The sequence below is a fragment of the Nycticebus coucang genome, chromosome 5 (assembly GCF_027406575.1).
Source record: "Nycticebus coucang isolate mNycCou1 chromosome 5, mNycCou1.pri, whole genome shotgun sequence".
Classification (NCBI taxonomy): Eukaryota; Metazoa; Chordata; class Mammalia; order Primates; family Lorisidae; genus Nycticebus; species Nycticebus coucang.
Window position 1 is genome coordinate 115,250,594 of NC_069784.1, and position 16,628 is coordinate 115,267,221.

General features: G+C 40.4%; 1 protein-coding gene across 11 annotated transcripts in view; it reads right to left on the bottom strand.

Moving 5' to 3' along the window:
- NHSL1 (NHS like 1) overlaps nucleotides 1–16,628 on the bottom strand; it is a 260,231-nt gene that overhangs the window by 35,448 nt on the left and 208,155 nt on the right. For 6 of the 11 annotated variants that reach the window (XM_053590637.1, XM_053590641.1, XM_053590644.1 and 3 more), the window contains exons 3-4: nucleotides 11,513–11,640; nucleotides 185–259 (exon numbers count right to left, since the gene is read on the bottom strand). In XM_053590637.1, the coding sequence (XP_053446612.1) occupies nucleotides 185–259; nucleotides 11,513–11,640 (203 nt within the window). The remainder of the gene's footprint in view (nucleotides 1–184; nucleotides 260–11,512; nucleotides 11,641–16,628) is intronic. The other 5 variants (XM_053590639.1, XM_053590642.1, XM_053590645.1 and 2 more) reach the window with 1 other exon arrangement.

A 16,628-nucleotide genomic window follows, 5' to 3' on the forward strand; every position in this document is an offset into this window, starting at 1 on the left:
CCAAAATTCATGTCTAACATATTTCTTTAGAGGTGAATTTTATACAAGAGATTGAGTAACTTAAGACTGACATCCTTTCTGCTAAGACAGTGGGGCCTCTGTGCATGTTTCCCAGATTCAGTGAACATATCATCAAATATAACCCCTGACAACGGCAGTTAAAAGAAATTCCCCATCAACTTACAGGAAGTATCTTGGCACCCATAACTGATCTCCCTTCAGCAGCAAGAACCTCTTTGGTAGTACCGGGTAATACCCCCTGAAAATTGCAGGGGGAAAAAGTGAAGACTAGAACAAAAAATAATAACTTATTCTTTGATTTTGCTGTTGAATAAAGAGGTATGTAGTATTTTGGGGAATTTCTAAATTCCTTAGCCAACAGCGTTTTCCTATGCATCATGTTTACTGTTTATATGATATATATATATATATATAAAACGTATTTAAACAATATTTTACACAACATCACTACTTTGAACATCAAAGATATCTGTGGATATCATTAGCAAAAGACCTTTCTTCATCCCACAAACACAGTGTAGAGTCCTACTTGGGAAATGTTCTGCACTGGATAATTAGGATAATTATCCTAGAACAATTAGCCAGAATAAATAACCAGAATAGATGTCTCCTAGGTTCTCTTTTCTAATTTATGTATACTTAACCTTTGCCTTATTAGCAATTCTCATTTTAGGAAGGTGCTTCTATCCTAAGCACCTAGTGGGTATGTTTCATATTTTTTGGATGCAAATTAGATGAATTTCATTGTAAACACTTCTTTTGATGTCAAATCAGAAGCGTTTATTAACGTATGAGTCCTCTCTTCTATATAATCACTGTTCTTTCTCCAAGCTGTACCACTCCTACTCAATACCTACTAGGAAACATAAAACTAAAGGGTTTTCCCAAGAGAATTTTCCCTCCAAACTGACTTCTACATATTCTAAATTTAACATGATTGCAACTGTTAGGGTAACTTTAACAACATGAATTTAAGTTAGGGGTCTTGGGTTTTTATTTTTATTTTTATTTTTGCTTTCAATTTCAGCTGGCTTGTTCCTTCTTCGTTTGAAGTTTGTTTTTTTTTTCTTATTTATTATTTTTTTTCTGTTCTTCCTTTAGCGATTCTCTTTCCCTTTGCCTCCCAAGTAGCTAGGATTACAGATGCCCGCCACAATGCCTGGCTTTTTTGTTGTTGTTGGTAGAGATTGGGTTTCACCTCTGGCTCACTTCTGCTCATACTGGTCTCAAACCTCCTAGCTCAGGCAATCCACTTGCCTCGGCCTCTCACAGTGCTGGGACTATAGGTGTGAGCCACCACGTCTGGCCAGGGATCTTGGTTTTAACACAGAGGACCATAAACTGCTGGCTTGCAACCCCTTAACAGTTACTGGATTTCCACATGGTTTCCAATGCCAACCTGATGATATACTAAATCTCATGAAGATTTAGTTCTATTTCCTGACTTTATATTCTCGTTTTGATGTTCTGTTCTATTGGTCTATATATTCAGGTGCCACACTGGAGGAACTCCTGACTATTTTCATACCTGGTAAAGGCAGTTCTTCCTAACCGCTCTTCTGTTTTACAGCCTTCCTGGGTATGAATTTTAGCTTCAACTTCCCCAGTATGTTCCCTCTCCCCTCCCTCTCTAAGACAACTAAGACAAAAGAGAGCAAATCTACTTGAGTTTTTATTGGCATTGTGTTAATTTTATAAACCAACAAAAGGAGAATTGATAGCATTTTGATACTGAGTCCTCTAACATAAGAACATGATATGGAAAAAAAAAAAAAAATGATTGCAAGAGGGACTTTACCTAACAATTGCAATCAGTGTAACTGGCTTACTGTACCCTCAATGAATCCCCAACAATAAAAAAAAAAAAAAGAACATGATATGTCTTTTTAATCTTACTTATTTTCTATAGTATCTTAAAGTTTTTTTAATATGGATCTTGTACTTTACAAAATTTATCCCTGTTACTTTGTTTGTTATAGCTATTTTAAATAGATTTTTCTATTATATCTTCTAACATTGTAGATATACAATTTATTGATTTCTATATATTAATTTTATATCTTCATCATTGAACTCCATTATCTATAGAAGTTTTAAAATTTCATTTTCTTGGATTTACCAAGTATGCAAACTGACCACGTACAGTGATAATATAAGCTCAATCTTTCCCATTTTTGCATTTCTTCTTTTTTTTGGAGACAGAGTCTCACTTTCTTGCCCTCAGTTGAGTGGTGTGGCGTCACAGCTCACAGTAACCTCCAGCTCTGGGGCTTAGGCGATTCTCTTGCCTCAGCCTCCTGAGTAGCTGGGACTGCAGGTGCCCGCCACAACACCCAGCTATTTTTTTGTTGCAGTTTGGCGGAGGCCAGGTTTGAGGTCGCCACCCTCATTATATGGGGCCGGCGCCCTACTCATTGAGCCACAGGTGCCGACCCCGATTTTGCATTTTTTGTTCAACAGCTTTTCTAGTTGTGCTGGTTAGTTCTTCTCACACTGTTATCAATGTAATCATTACAGCAAATGTCCTTATCTTATCCCTCATTGTAGTGAGAGTGGCCCATTAAAAATTATGCTGGATTTGGGTACAAGGCAGATAAACATTGTTAAATTATAGGAGTACCTAGTATTTTTGATATCATCATAGAGTGTTTTTATGAAGAATAGTTGTTAAATTGTAGCAAATATCTTATCAATATCTACAGTTTTGATCATGTGATTTTTCTCCTTAGATCGCTTAATACCATTAATATACACAGTAGAACCTCTATAAGTTGACCACCTAAGGGACTGTGATAAACTGGTCAACATAAGGAACCAGGCCTGCTCTATTGATATGTACATGTGGTACATGTCATGTCTATGAAAATTAGATCAACGTAAGGAACCTGTCAATGTAGGGAGGTGGTCAACCATGGAGGTTCTACTGCAATTAAATTACCTGATATCAAATTTCCTTGCATTGCTATTGGAATAAACCTCAGTCCATTTTGGAGTATTTGTTTTTTAAAGAGCTGGTAATGTTTCCTAATTTTTTTTTTTTTTCCTTTTGGAGACAGAGTCACACTGTGTCGCCCTGGGTAAAGTGCCATGGTCTTATTGAAGCTCACAGCAACCTCAACCTTTTGGGCTCATGCGATCTCTTGCTTTAGCCTCCTTACAGCTGGACTACAGGCACCTGCCATGACACCCAGCTATTTATTTATGATTTTTAATGCCAATATTCATAAGTGAGTCTGGCCAGTTAATTTTCTGTTTTGTGCAGTCTTTGTTCAGGTTTTGGCATCAATGTTAAATGAATTCATTAAAAAAAAATTGAACTTTTTCCTTTTTTTCCCCTTTGTTCCAGAATAGCTCTAGGCACTGCATTTACCTACTCATTAAAACCTTGTAGGACTCTTCTCTTCCCCCCTCATGAAACCATCTGTACTTGATTTTTTTTAATTTGGCACAAATTTATGATAAAAATTTTCTTTTTTTTCATGGTAATTACTCTGGTAAAATATTTCTTCTCTTCTAGGGTCAGGTTATACTACATGAATTAGAAAAGTAGTTTCAAAATTATTTATGAATCTTCCATCCCCCAAAAGATGATACAGAGTCTGTCCTCCATAGCTATGGATTCAACCAACCATGGATTGAAAATATTTGAAAAAAGTGGAAGAATGGTTGTGTCTGTACTGAATAACTACAGATTTTTTTCTTCTCATTATTCCCTAAGCAATACAATATAACGAGTATTTCCGTAAGCATTTACATTGTATTGGGTATTATAAGTAATCAAGAGGCAACAAAGTATAAGGGTATATTTTAAAGTGGTGGATGTGCACAGGTTATATACAAATACCATATGCCAATTTATAGCAGGGACTTGAGTACCTGTGGATTTTAATATCTGTGAGGGGTCCTGGAATCAATCTCTCATGGATTCCAAAGGAGGATGATCTACAATTTTTATTCCTAATCATAAAATGTCCTGCTTAACAAATGTGTTAGTGATTTCCTATTAGCTTTGCAAAAAGCAAACTTCTTTCCTTAGCACTGCCCCTTGGTGATCTTAGGTCAGCCTTCCTTCACCACCATTCCTGTAATCACTCCTGCTGGACTATCCATCAGGCTGGTCTATCTAACACCTGCTGGAGTCTTTCACAGCCTCACTTCCAGCCACCCAGTCTCATGGACACACACCCTGACCTAACCATGGCAGGATGGCTGAACTGAGGTTTGAGAGGTGGCTCACAAACAGATACTCCTTCAGGATTTGCTGAAGGTGTGGGAAAAGGAAAGAAACACAAGTGTGCCCAGTGTTTTTTACTTTAACTGACAGAATGGAGTTGTGGTTTACTGAGGGGGAGACTATGTAAGGAAAGGCAGTTTTTGGAAGAGGCATGTTATAATCACATGTTTGGATTAGGTCACGTCTGTTACCTGTAAGCCATTGAAGCAGAGACAGACAGTAACTGGATAAATGCATGAGTCTGGGATAGAAATGTAAATTTATAACCATAGGACTCAATGAAATCACCCAAGGAGTGAGACTGTTACAGAAAAGCAGAGGTACAAGGTTTGAGCCCCAGGTCTGCACAACTTTTAGATATTTGGAAGAAAAGGAGCATTTAACAAATGACAAAGAGGCAATGGCTAGTAAGGGAAAGGGGAAACCAGAAGTATATGATGTCACAAAGGCCAAGGAATAGAAGTGTTCTATGAAGAAAATAATTATGATGTGTAGTGCCTGTGGCTCAGTGAGTAGAGCGCCGGCCCCATATACCAAGGGTGGCGAGTTCGAACCCTGCCCTGGCCAAACTGCAATAGCGACAAAAAAAATAGCTGGGTGTTGTGGCAGGCGCCTGTAATCCCAGCTAGTCGGGAGGCTGAGGCAAGAGAATCACCTAAGCCCAAGAGCTGGAGGTTGCTGTGAGCTGTGACAACACAGCACTCTACCGAGGGCAACAAAATGAGACTCTGTCTCAAAAAAAAAGAAAGAAAATAATCATGAACAAGGCAGGGCATGGTGGCTCACGCGTGTACTCCTAGCTCTCAGGAATTCGAGATCAGCCTGAGTAAAAGTGAGACCTCAACTCTATTAAAGATAGAAAAATTAGCTGAGCATTGTGGCCGGTGCCTGTAGTCCTAGCTACTTGGGAGGCTGAGGCAAAGGGATCATTTGAGCCCAAGAGTGTGAGGTTGCTGTGAGCTATGATGCTACAGCACTCAACCCAGGGCACATAGGGAGATTCTCTCTCAAAAAAAAAAAAACAAAAAAAAACATCAACCATGTCAAATGCTGCTGAGAGGTTGAGGAAAATGAGGCCTGAGAATTAACTGTTAGATTTGGCAACATGGAGGTGACTGATAGATTGAACAAGAATAGTTTCAGTGCTGTGTTTGGGATAAAAGTTTGGAGGGACTTCAACAGAGACTGTGAGGAAAGGCAGTGGAGACAGCAGGTCTAGACAGTTTTCTTTGGAGAAGTTTTATTATAAAGAAACACAGAAAGGGGCGGCGCCTGTGGCTCAGTTGGTAAGGCGACGGCCCCATATACCGAGGGTGGCGGGTTCAAACCCAGCCCCGGCTGAACTGCAACCAAAAAATAGCTGGGCGTTGTGGCGGGCGCCTGTAGTCCCAGCTACTCGGGAGGCTGAGGCAGGAGAATCGCTTAAGCCCAGGAGTTGGAGGTTGCTGTGAGCTGTGTGATGCCATGGCACTCTACCAAGGGCCATAAAATGGCAAAAAAAAAAAAGAGAGAGAGACACAGAAAAAGTGGTACGAATTGGAGGGCATGAAAGGTCACAGGAGGGTTTGCCCAAGATGAAAGAAAAGATATCATGTTTGTATGATGATGGATGTGATGTAATCAGGAGGACTGATTAGGCCAAAGAGACGGAGGTGGATTGCAAGTATGAAGTCCTTGAGAGGTTGCCTCATTCATCCCAGTTGAAAAATATTGAGAGCCCGGGCGGCGCCTGTGGCTCAGTCGGTAGGGCGCCGGCCCCATATACCGAGGGTGGCGGGTTCAAACCCGGCCCCGGCCAAACTGCAAAACCAAAAAATAGCCGGGCGTTGTGGCGGGCGCCTATAGTCCCAGCTACTCGGGAGGCTGAGGCAAGAGAATCGCTTAAGCCCAGGAGTTGGAGGTTGCTGTGAGCTGTGTGAGGCCACGGCACTCTACCGAGGGCCATAAAGTGAGACTCTGTCTCTACAAAAAAAAAAAAAAGAAAAATATTGAGAGCCTACTATGTGCCGTGCCCTGATCTCTGATGTACCAGAGCTGTTCACCCATTTGCAATGGCAGGAAAGAAAATGCAAAGGAAGAAATTCAAGCAATTTAAAAAGAGAAGAATTCTGACTGCTTTTATGTTTACAGCATAGTAAATGTCAAGGAAAGTGTCTGGATCCCTTTTGTGTTGCTATAAATACCTCAGACTGGTATTTAGCTCATGGTTCTGCAGGCTGAGAAGTTCAAGGGCATGGACCTGGTTTCTAGTGAGGGCTTTCACGCTGTCACATACGGTGGAAAAAGTCAAAGGGGAAGCAGATCCTATGCAAAGAGAAAAAAATCTGAGGAACCCTGCCTTTATATCAACCCACTCTCACAGGAACTGACATCTGCAAGAACCAATCCAGTCTCTCACTCGGGGTACGCCCAAGCCATTGATGAGGGATCTGCCCCCTCAATGCAAACACTTCCCAATGGGTTCCGCCTTCCCACACTACTTCACTGGGATCACATTTCAAAATGAGTTGAATAAGACAAACCACATCCAAACCATAGCAGACAGGATCTGTAAGCAAAACAGAGAAAGTGCAGGGAGATTTGAGAAGGCGTGAAATACAATTCAGGAAAGCAAAGAATATAGCAGTGTTGCTGGGTGGCACTTTAGACTTCAGGTCATACATTTACAGCGAGACTAGCAAACGTAACCTGGTGTTTTTCCCTAGCCTCACTTAGTTAATCAGCCGTTAGTGCAAAGTGGGGTAGAGCTGCACCAAACTTGAGCTGGAATTTGCCAGAAAAGTGGCAGGAGTGGAGCTGGCACGTTGAACGTGGCCTGCAAAGAAGTGAATACAGGTGGCCCAGGTTGCATCAGCAGGGGAAGGACGAGCATGAACATGGAGAGGGTAAGCCACATAATTTCTATAAAGAGGGTTCTAGAGGAACCGTGCTGGAAACATAGCAGAGGGAGTCATCCTCTACTCTTTTCCTTATCTCATAACTTCAGCATCCTGTAAGATCCACTTTAAAATAAACCTAGACTCTCTTCCTGCCAACCTGGTCCAACCACCATCGCCATCTCTTGCCTGGCTTACTGCAATAGCTCCTGTCTCTCTGCATTTATCCTCCACTCTCGGTGGTCTAATCCTCAGCAGTGGACAAATCACATGAAACAGTAAACCAGATCATGTTACTTCCCTGCTCAGGCTTTCCAGGGACTCCTCATCTCACCCAGGAGCAAAAAATCCAAAATCTTTACCATGGCCAGTTAGATCCTATGTGACCTGGCCCTTGGGTGAAGGCAGTGTTACCCTCTTTGTCCCCTTACTCGGTGCCCACCTGCTCTTTCTGGCCACTCCTTGTGCAGAATAACCATCTGCAGTCTTCAGGGCTTCACACATGTGGCGTTCTCACATTTCACCTGGGGGCCAGCTCTAATGACAACCCTCACAGGGTCCTTCTTGGCCATACAATCTGAAATGTTAGTCCCATCACTCTAGAACTCTGCTCACCATTGTTTATCTTTATAACACTTATCAATACCTGGTGTAATATTACGCTTGTTTGTTCACCATCCCTTTGACGGTGAGGACTTTGTCTTGTGCACTGGACAGCTTCTCAGGAACCGGAACAATGCTTGGCACACTGGAGGTGCTGAATAAATATTTATTGACCAAATGAATGAATACAGGGCTTGTTAAAAAAGATTGCAGGTGGCAAGTTTATTCCACTCCCTATTTTCTACAAAAGGAAATTAATGCCCTGAAGGGCCTGTGATACATCCATGGAAACACGACAAACTGGAAATTGGTCCCCTAACTCCTAGAATGCCACCAGCCTCTTACCTGAGTCCTTCCTCAGCATTCACACAGCTACTCCTCTTTTGCTCTAGGTCCTCAGTTCCCTTTTGCCTGTTGTAAGTCCTATGCCTACTGCTCTCCTTACATACAGCACTGTCTCCTAATCCCTTCCCCATTTCCTGACTGCCCTAGTCAGAAGAATCTCTTTTTCACATATTAAATATATACCAAATACTTATTATAGGAGACCTCCGATAATAATATACATTAAAATGTTGGCTCCTAAGACAAGTATAGATATCTTATTCATCTTTGCATTTTGCAGTATCTGATATAGAACACTGATCCCTAAAAAATGTTCATTATAGTGGCTGAATCCCCTTTCTGGAACATTCTTTCAGAAATGCATGATTTTTGTGTGGCTCACTCTTTCAATTCCATTTACCTCTGTGCTCAGTAAAACTTCTTTTCCTTCATTGCTCAATAAAACCTATCCTTTTAGTTTAAAATTGCAACCACCCTTTCCTCTGATTTTATTTATTTATTTATATTGTTAAATCATAGCTTTGTACATTAGTGCAATCAAGGGGTACAATGTGCGGGTTTCATACACAATCTGAAATATTCTCATCAAACTGTTCAACGTAGCCTTCATGGCATTTTCTTAGTTACTGTATGCAGGCATCTGTATTCTGCATTTAGTAAACCTCTGATTGATTTTACATCAGAGCACATGCCACTTTCTAATATAGCCAAGATTTTACAGTCGTGCACCGTGTAATGATGTGTCTGTCAATAATGGACCACATATACCAGGGTGGTCCTGTAAGACTGTTATGAAGCTGACAGATTCCCATTGCCTAGTGATGTAGCTGTCCTAACACCATGGGACAATGTATTACTGTCGTGTTTGTGGTGATGGTCTTGTAAACAAACTTACTGCTGCCAGTCATATAAAAGTCCAGCACATACAATCATGTACAGTATAGACTACTTGATAAAGATAACCGACCACGTTACTGTTTATGCCGCATATTTACTATATGTTTTATCATTATTTTAGAGTTTACTCCTTTTACATGTAAAACAGCCTCAGGCAGATCCTTCAGGAGGTATTCCAGAAAAAGGCACTGTTCTTAAAGCAGATGACAATGCCCGGCTATTTTTTGATTGCAGTTGTCATTGTAGTTTGGTGGGCCCCGGCTGGGCTTGAACCCGCCAGCCTCGGTGTATGTGGCCAGTGCCCTAGATGCTGAGCTATGTGCACTGAGCCCATTATAAACTTTTCTTTCTTCTCTGAGCATTAGTGTAAGGCTGAGGTATAGCTGGATAAACAAAGTCTCACTATACAATTCACCTTCTGGTTTTCATTTGCCCTATCCATACCATCAAGAGAAAAAAAGTTTTCAAAATTAAAGATTAGCCTCATTTTATAACGGGTGCTTTTCCCATTATGGGCAAGATATTGTCTTTGTATGCTCAAAGTCAAAGGACAAACCTAATATATTAAGATAACCTTTAAAGAAATAAGAAAAACATTCCGTAATAAAAATTTGGGTGGGGGGCGGCAGCAGCTGTGGCTCAAGGAGTAGGGTGCCGACCCCATATACCAGAGATGGCAGGTTCAAACTCGGCTCTGGTCAAAAACTGCAAAAAAAAAAAAAAAAAAAGATTTCATAAAAAAAGAAAGAAAAATTGGGTGGGAGGGAAGGACTATGGGTGGAGTTGTTGATCACAGGGTACAATGTTTAGGCTCAGTGCCTATAACTCAGTGGGTAGGGCACTGGCCACATACAGCTAGGCTGGCAGGTTCGAACCTGGCCCAGACCTGCTAAACAACAAAGACAACTGCAACAAAAAACTAGCCAGGCGTTGTGGCTACTTGGGAGGTGGAGGCAAGAGAATCACTTAAGCCCAAAAGTGTGAGGTTGCTGTGAGCTGTGATGCCACAGCACTTTACCGAGGGCAGCATAGTAAGATTCTATCTCAAAAAAAAAAAAAGGTACGATGTTTAAGAGAGATAGGAGGAATAAGTTTTCAGATCTACTACATAGTCAATGCATTATACATTTCAAAATAACTGAGTAAATTTCAAATGTTCTGACATAAAAAATAATAGGTAAGAGAGGTGATGGATATATTAATTAGCTTCAATTAATTATTCTACAATTATATACATATTGTCAAAAATGTCACATTGTATACTATAAATGTATAGAATTATGATGTCAACTAAAAATAATACTAATTTTAAAAATCTAGGTGAATAGTCATTTGAAAACCAAAATTAAGGGTGGTGCCTGTGGCTCAGTGAGTAGGGCTCCGGCCTCATATACCAAGGTTGGCGGGTTCAAACCCGGCCCCAGCCAAACTGCAACAAAAAAATAGCCAGGCGATGTGGTGGGCACCTATAGTCCCAGCTACTCTGGAGGTTTGAGGCAAGAAAATTGCCTAAGCCCAAGAGCTGGAGGTTGCTGTGAGCTGTGACACCACAGTACTCTACCGAGGGTGACAAAGACTCTGCCTCAAAAAAAAAGAAAGAAAAAGAAAAAAAAAGAAAACCAAAATTAAGATAGTAATTTCCCATTTTTTGATCAACAATTATTTTACTTTGTTCTCTGAAGTTACCTATTTGATGAAAAGGATAACAAATTCTGAATGATGTTTTTCAATAAGGCCTTTATGTATTGACCTAATTTCACTAAAAGTTTTCAGATGAACTAAAAATGGTTTTTAAACCAAATGTCATTCATCAAATCTTATCTTATTTAAGTAATTCCAGTGTCAGTCCACATTGCTTAATAAAATAAAAATATATAACTACATAAATCAAAATCTCTATACATTTTTATTCTCTTATGTGCATTTAGTACTGAGAAAATACTTAAGAAGTTTGTGCATATCGCGAGAGAAGGTAAAGAAAACGGAAGCTACCAATGTTAAACATCACTAAAGAAACTGGCCAATGCACTAATACTAAGGAAAAGAATTGCTTAGATTCAATTTGTATCGAAAACACTGATCACTTGTGAAACAGTGGCTTTTGCTACTATACTTAAAGTTCTTCTTTATGATACAACTGGTTCTTGGTCATATGAAAAACAAAGCAACAGAAATAAGATCTTTATTTTTTCCAACCAAAAGAGAATATTCGAAATGGACAAATACCCTGATTTTATGTCTCTTTAAAGGAATTCCTTGGATTCTCACCTTGCTTTTTTTTAAATTAGAATTATTTTCTATTTGCAGAAAAGATGCAAAGATAGTACTGACAGTTCCTTGTATGCCCTTTATCCAGTTTCTTCTTAGTATCTTACATGTCTTTGTATGGTATGTTTGTTAAAACCAACACATTGACTTGGGAACAATACTATTATCTAAACATAGACTTTATTCTGATTTCACCAGTTTTCCCACATATGTCCTTTCTCTGCTCTGGGATCCATCCAGGGCCCCATGTTGAAATTGGAAGCCCTACCTTTTGATCTGTTTCTTCATCCTCATCTTGATAATCATCACAGAGGGGGCTGGAGTTGGCTGCAAAGGTGGGTCCCTGAGAATAGTACTGAGAACTTCGGTAGCCATCTTGCCGCAACTTATCACATTCTGCAGAGGTAAAGATGGAGTGGGGAGAAGAGCCATTAAAAACCAGAATTGTTACTCTTCTTCACTTAATATTTTTCAGTAATGCTTTCCTAGGCATAATAAGATTTTAAAATAATACTATTAATAATGGAAATGATATTAAATACAACTAAGAATTATTAAAGCACCTACTCCATATCTATTAAAACACTTTAAATGTATTACCTTCGGAGGTCACAACAATCCTCTAAGGTAGATACTATCATTAACTCCACTTTACTCACAGTCAATTGAAGTTTAGAATAAATATATTATTCTTACTATAATGTGATGCAAGTAAGCAGTGGACTTGGAATATTAACCCAGTGCCTTAATTACTATTCTATAATTTCTGATACAAAAGAATTGATTATGTTATTCCATATTAAAAAAATACAGGCCAGCTGTAATCCAAGCACTCTGGGAGGCCGAAGTGGGTGGACTGCTTGAGCTCACAGGCTTGAGATCTTGTCTCTAAAAAATAGCTGGGTGTAACAGTAGGCACCTGCAGTCCCAGCTACTCAGGAAGCTGAAGCAAGAGAATCTCTTGAACCCAAGATTTTGAGGTTGCTGTGAGCCATGATGCCACAGCACTCTACCAAGGGTGAAAAAGTGAGACTCTGTCTCAAAAAAAAAAAAAAAAAAAAAAAAAATATATATATATATATGTATATATGGCCAGACACAGTGGCTCACTCCTATAATCCCAGAGCTTTGGGAGGCCAAGGAAGGAGAATTGCTTGAGGTCAGGAGTTCAAGATCAGCCTGCAAAACATAGCAATATCCTGTGTTTCTACAAAAATAGTCCTAGTTACCTGGAAAGGTAAGGTGGGAGGATTGCTTGAGCCCAGAAGTTTGAGGTTACATTGAGCTATGATCGTATCACTGCACTTCAGCCTGTGTGACAGAGCCAGACCCAAGCAATTTTCATGCCATGTTTTTTCTCCTACGCTCATCAGCTAGAAGGGACACAAGAGGTCATGAATTATAATGCTCTCCTTTTATTTTTAGTTCTCAACTTAATGTTGATACCAAACAGCCAGAAATGCCATGTGGAATTTAATAGGAAGCCAGGTGCCACTCAGTCCCCAGGGGAATGCCTGGCACAACCAAGTGATCGGTATCCAGGGGCCATGGTACTCTGGGCTGCAGGGCCCAGGGCCGGGGCTGTGTGGAGACCAGGATTCTCTTCTAGGGGAACCACTGCACTGACGCCTCTCATCAGAGGGAAGCTGCTCTAAGGAAAGTTCTAATGTCTCTTTAAAGCTAGACACGTGAAGGAGCAGGGTCCTCACAAAGGATTAGCCCCAGAGTTCCTTTAAAGATCCAGTTTTCTAAAGCAACATAAAATGTGCTCGGTTTTGGAAACGTTTTCTCTTTGCACAGCATTTTATAAAACCACTCACCTACAAGCATAGAATTAAACTAGGGCATCTTCAGAGTTCCTTTCTAACATTAGGATCTATGATTCTTTCTCATAGAAGAGACAGTGTCACTTCAGTGGAGGAATAAAAATATTAGCTAATTTTAAATAAGCCAGGGAATAAAAAAAAAACTCATTTTCCTTTGCTACCTCACAGCGGGAGTGGATACAGAAAGTTTCCAACTCAGAACTGCAAATCAGATAAAAATTAGGATCTAACAGAATGCCAAGCTAACTAAAAAATGCAGTCAAATAATGCCACTTTAGGTACCTGCAGGTTAAATAACTTGTCATCTGGGCTGACAACTACTTATGTTGTTGACTGAAATAAATTTTTCTTTAAAGTTCTAAAAAATTCCAGAACACATGTTAAAATGAGAATTCACTAATCTAACCCTTTATAATGCAAAATATTTTCACCAACATTTGATAATTTGTTTAAATAAATAGTACAATCAGAATCTATAATGCTATAAAGACAAAGTTGCATAAAGCATGATTAGCAGTTTTTTTTTCTTTCTTTTCTTTTTTTATTTCTTTGAGACAGTCTCAAGCTGTCGCTCTGGGTAGAGTGCTCTGGCGTCACAGCAACCTCAAACTCTTGGGCTTAAGTGATTCTCTTGCCTCAGCCTCCCAAATAGCTAGGACTACAAGTGCCTGTCACAATGCCCGGCTATTTTTTTGTTATTGTTGTCATTGTTGTTGAGGAACCCACCAGCCCGGGTCCTTTGTGGCTGGCATCCTAACCACTGAGTTACAGGCACTGAGCCTGATTTGCAGTTTTTAAACAGTGTTTTCTGCAGAGTTCTGGAATTCTGCCAATATTTGATTTGATTTACCTTGAACAACTAGCCATGATAATAAGTAACACTCAAGTTCAAGAGTTACGTACCAGATTTTAACACAATGCAGGGAAATAATTCATTAACTTGGGGAGCTAAATTAACTTTCCTGTGGTCCTAGAAAATAAAACTGTTATTGCTACCTCTGTAAAACTGAAGTCTTCTAAGGATTAGGGTGAACCTTGTAAAATAAACCAATATAAACTGTTAATCACTTACAGCTACTCATCTATGTAATTCACAGGGTTTAATACTTTATATACAAAACAGAGATAAGGTGCAGACCAAGGCCCATTTAAACGAAGTCCTTTTGCTATCCCAAAGCGTCTTTTTTGCCTCATTAATTAACTCTGTATATTCAACTTACAGAGTACAAAACTTAACCCTCTTCAAACACTACTTTTTTTTTTGTAGAGACAGAGTCTCACTTTATGGCCCTCGGTAGAGTGCCGTGGCATCACACAGCTCACAGCAACCTCCAACTCCTGGGCTGAAGCGATTCTCTTGCCTCAGCCTCCCGAGTAGCTGGGACTACAGGAGCCCGCCACAACGCCCAGCTATTTTTTGGTTGCAGTTCAGCCGGGGCCGGGTTTGAACCTGCCACCCTCGGTATATGGGGCCCGCGCCTTACTGACTGAGCCACAGGCGCAGCCCAAACACTACTTTTAAAAATGTTCTGGGCGGCGCCTGTGGCTCAGTCGGTAAGGCGCCGGCCCCATATACCAAGGGTGGCGGGTTCAAACCCGGCCCCGCTGAACTGCAAACCAAAAAATAGCCGGGCGTTGTGGCGGGCGTCTGTAGTCCCAGCTACTCAGGAGGTTGAGGCAAGAGAATCGCTTCAGCCCAGGAGTTGGAGGTTGCTGTGAGCTGCGTGATGCCACGGCACTCTACCGAGGGCCATAAAGTGAGACTCCGTCTCTACAAAAAAAAAAAAAAAGTTCTATATACCATTTAAGATTGTGTTCAGAAAAGAGATTTCTTCTAGGAAATAAGACTGATAGGTGAGATCATTTCTAAGGGTGATTATCAGTTTGATACTCTTGGTAGTGATATTTAAAATAGCCAAAATGGACACAATGATAAATTTTAAAAGACCAATACTGAACAGCTGTTACCAAAGACCAATACTGAACAGCTGTTACCCACGTCATGTATCAGAAGCATGAAAGGGTGGCAATTATCATTACATTTAGTGTGTCACCTTTTTGAGTCCAGTAAAAAGATAATACATCTTTTCTTCACCATGAAGTTTATGTCACAGAAATGTCTGAATAGAAATATAACCATCAGTAGTATAACAAATGAAATATCATGCTAAATCTAACGAGGCAGCATGAACTCAGGGCAGATGACCAATTTTTTTTACTTATCAAATATCTGAAATCTAATAAACTCATCAAATTCCATTGTCACTTATTCCAACTGTAAAGGAAATCGAGGAAAATTTCCTCTTGACAAGTTGCAACAGAGCTCTCAAACCATGGCTTTGTTCATTAAAAACTGAGTGTATTGTCTATGGAGCGAGTTGTAAGTCAGAGCAGGCCATCATGAATAAACAAAGACTTTTCAAACACTAAACTGAGAGAGAAACTACAAGGCAGAGCATAATGTAAAGCCAAGTTACGCCAGCAACCCCAGGCTCGAAACAAGATACTAAATGTAACAGAAGAGCTATCTTTAACACAGACTCTTTTTGCAAAGAAATTTGGAGTAAAACTCTGTTATTGTTCTCACAGCACTGCTGGGATAAAGGTATCACTGTCCGTTCTGTCCTCTGGTTTCCCAATCACAAATTTCCTCCTCTTTCCTTTTATGTCAAACCATTTTCTTTAGCATAAAGACAAGAGGAATACATTTCTTGGTAGACCAACGTTTTAAATATAAAAGAAAAAAATAATGTCACTGAGCTAGATGGTCATTTGACCATGGCATGAATTTAGTACTGCATTGGCCTCCAAACTTTTTTTTTTTTTTTTTTATAGAGACAGAGTCTCACTCTATGGCCCTCGGTAGAGTGCTGTGGCCTCACACAGCTCACAGCAACCTCCAACTCCTGGGCTCAAGCGATTCCGTTACCTCAGCCTCCCGAGTAGCTGGGACTACAGGCGCCCGCCACAATGCCCGGCCATTTCTTGGTTGCAGTTTGGCTGGGGCCGGGTTTGAACCCGCCACCCTTGGTATACGGGGCCGGTGCCCTACCGACTGAGCCACAGGCACCGCCCGGCCTCCAAACTTTTATGCATTTAGCTATTCTTCAGATGTTCGATTTTTTAATATAATTTCCCCCTTATCCTTGGGGGAAACATTCCAAGACCCAGAGTAGATATCCTGAGGCCGCAGACAGTAGGGAAGTCTAACCACACTGAGTTTTCTTCCCGTACATCCAGGCCTATGATAACGTTGAGTTGCAACAGCAAAAACCAGCACAAGTTTCTTTTTCTGTTATCATTTTATGAATAGAAGGTTTCTTCTTCCTATAGATATTAGCAACCTCAGCTATGTTTCAGGTTCTTTCTGTCTCCATTAAGTGGAGAATTTTCACCTTTTCACTTAAAAGAAGCACTTGATGGCTTGCTTCTCTTTGGCATATCAAAATGGGCAGCCTCACTACTCTTGTCCTTTGGTGCACTATTAAGTAAACTAAGGGTGACTTGAACACAAGCACTGTGATACCATGACCGTCAACCTGGTCACCTGCCTGATCA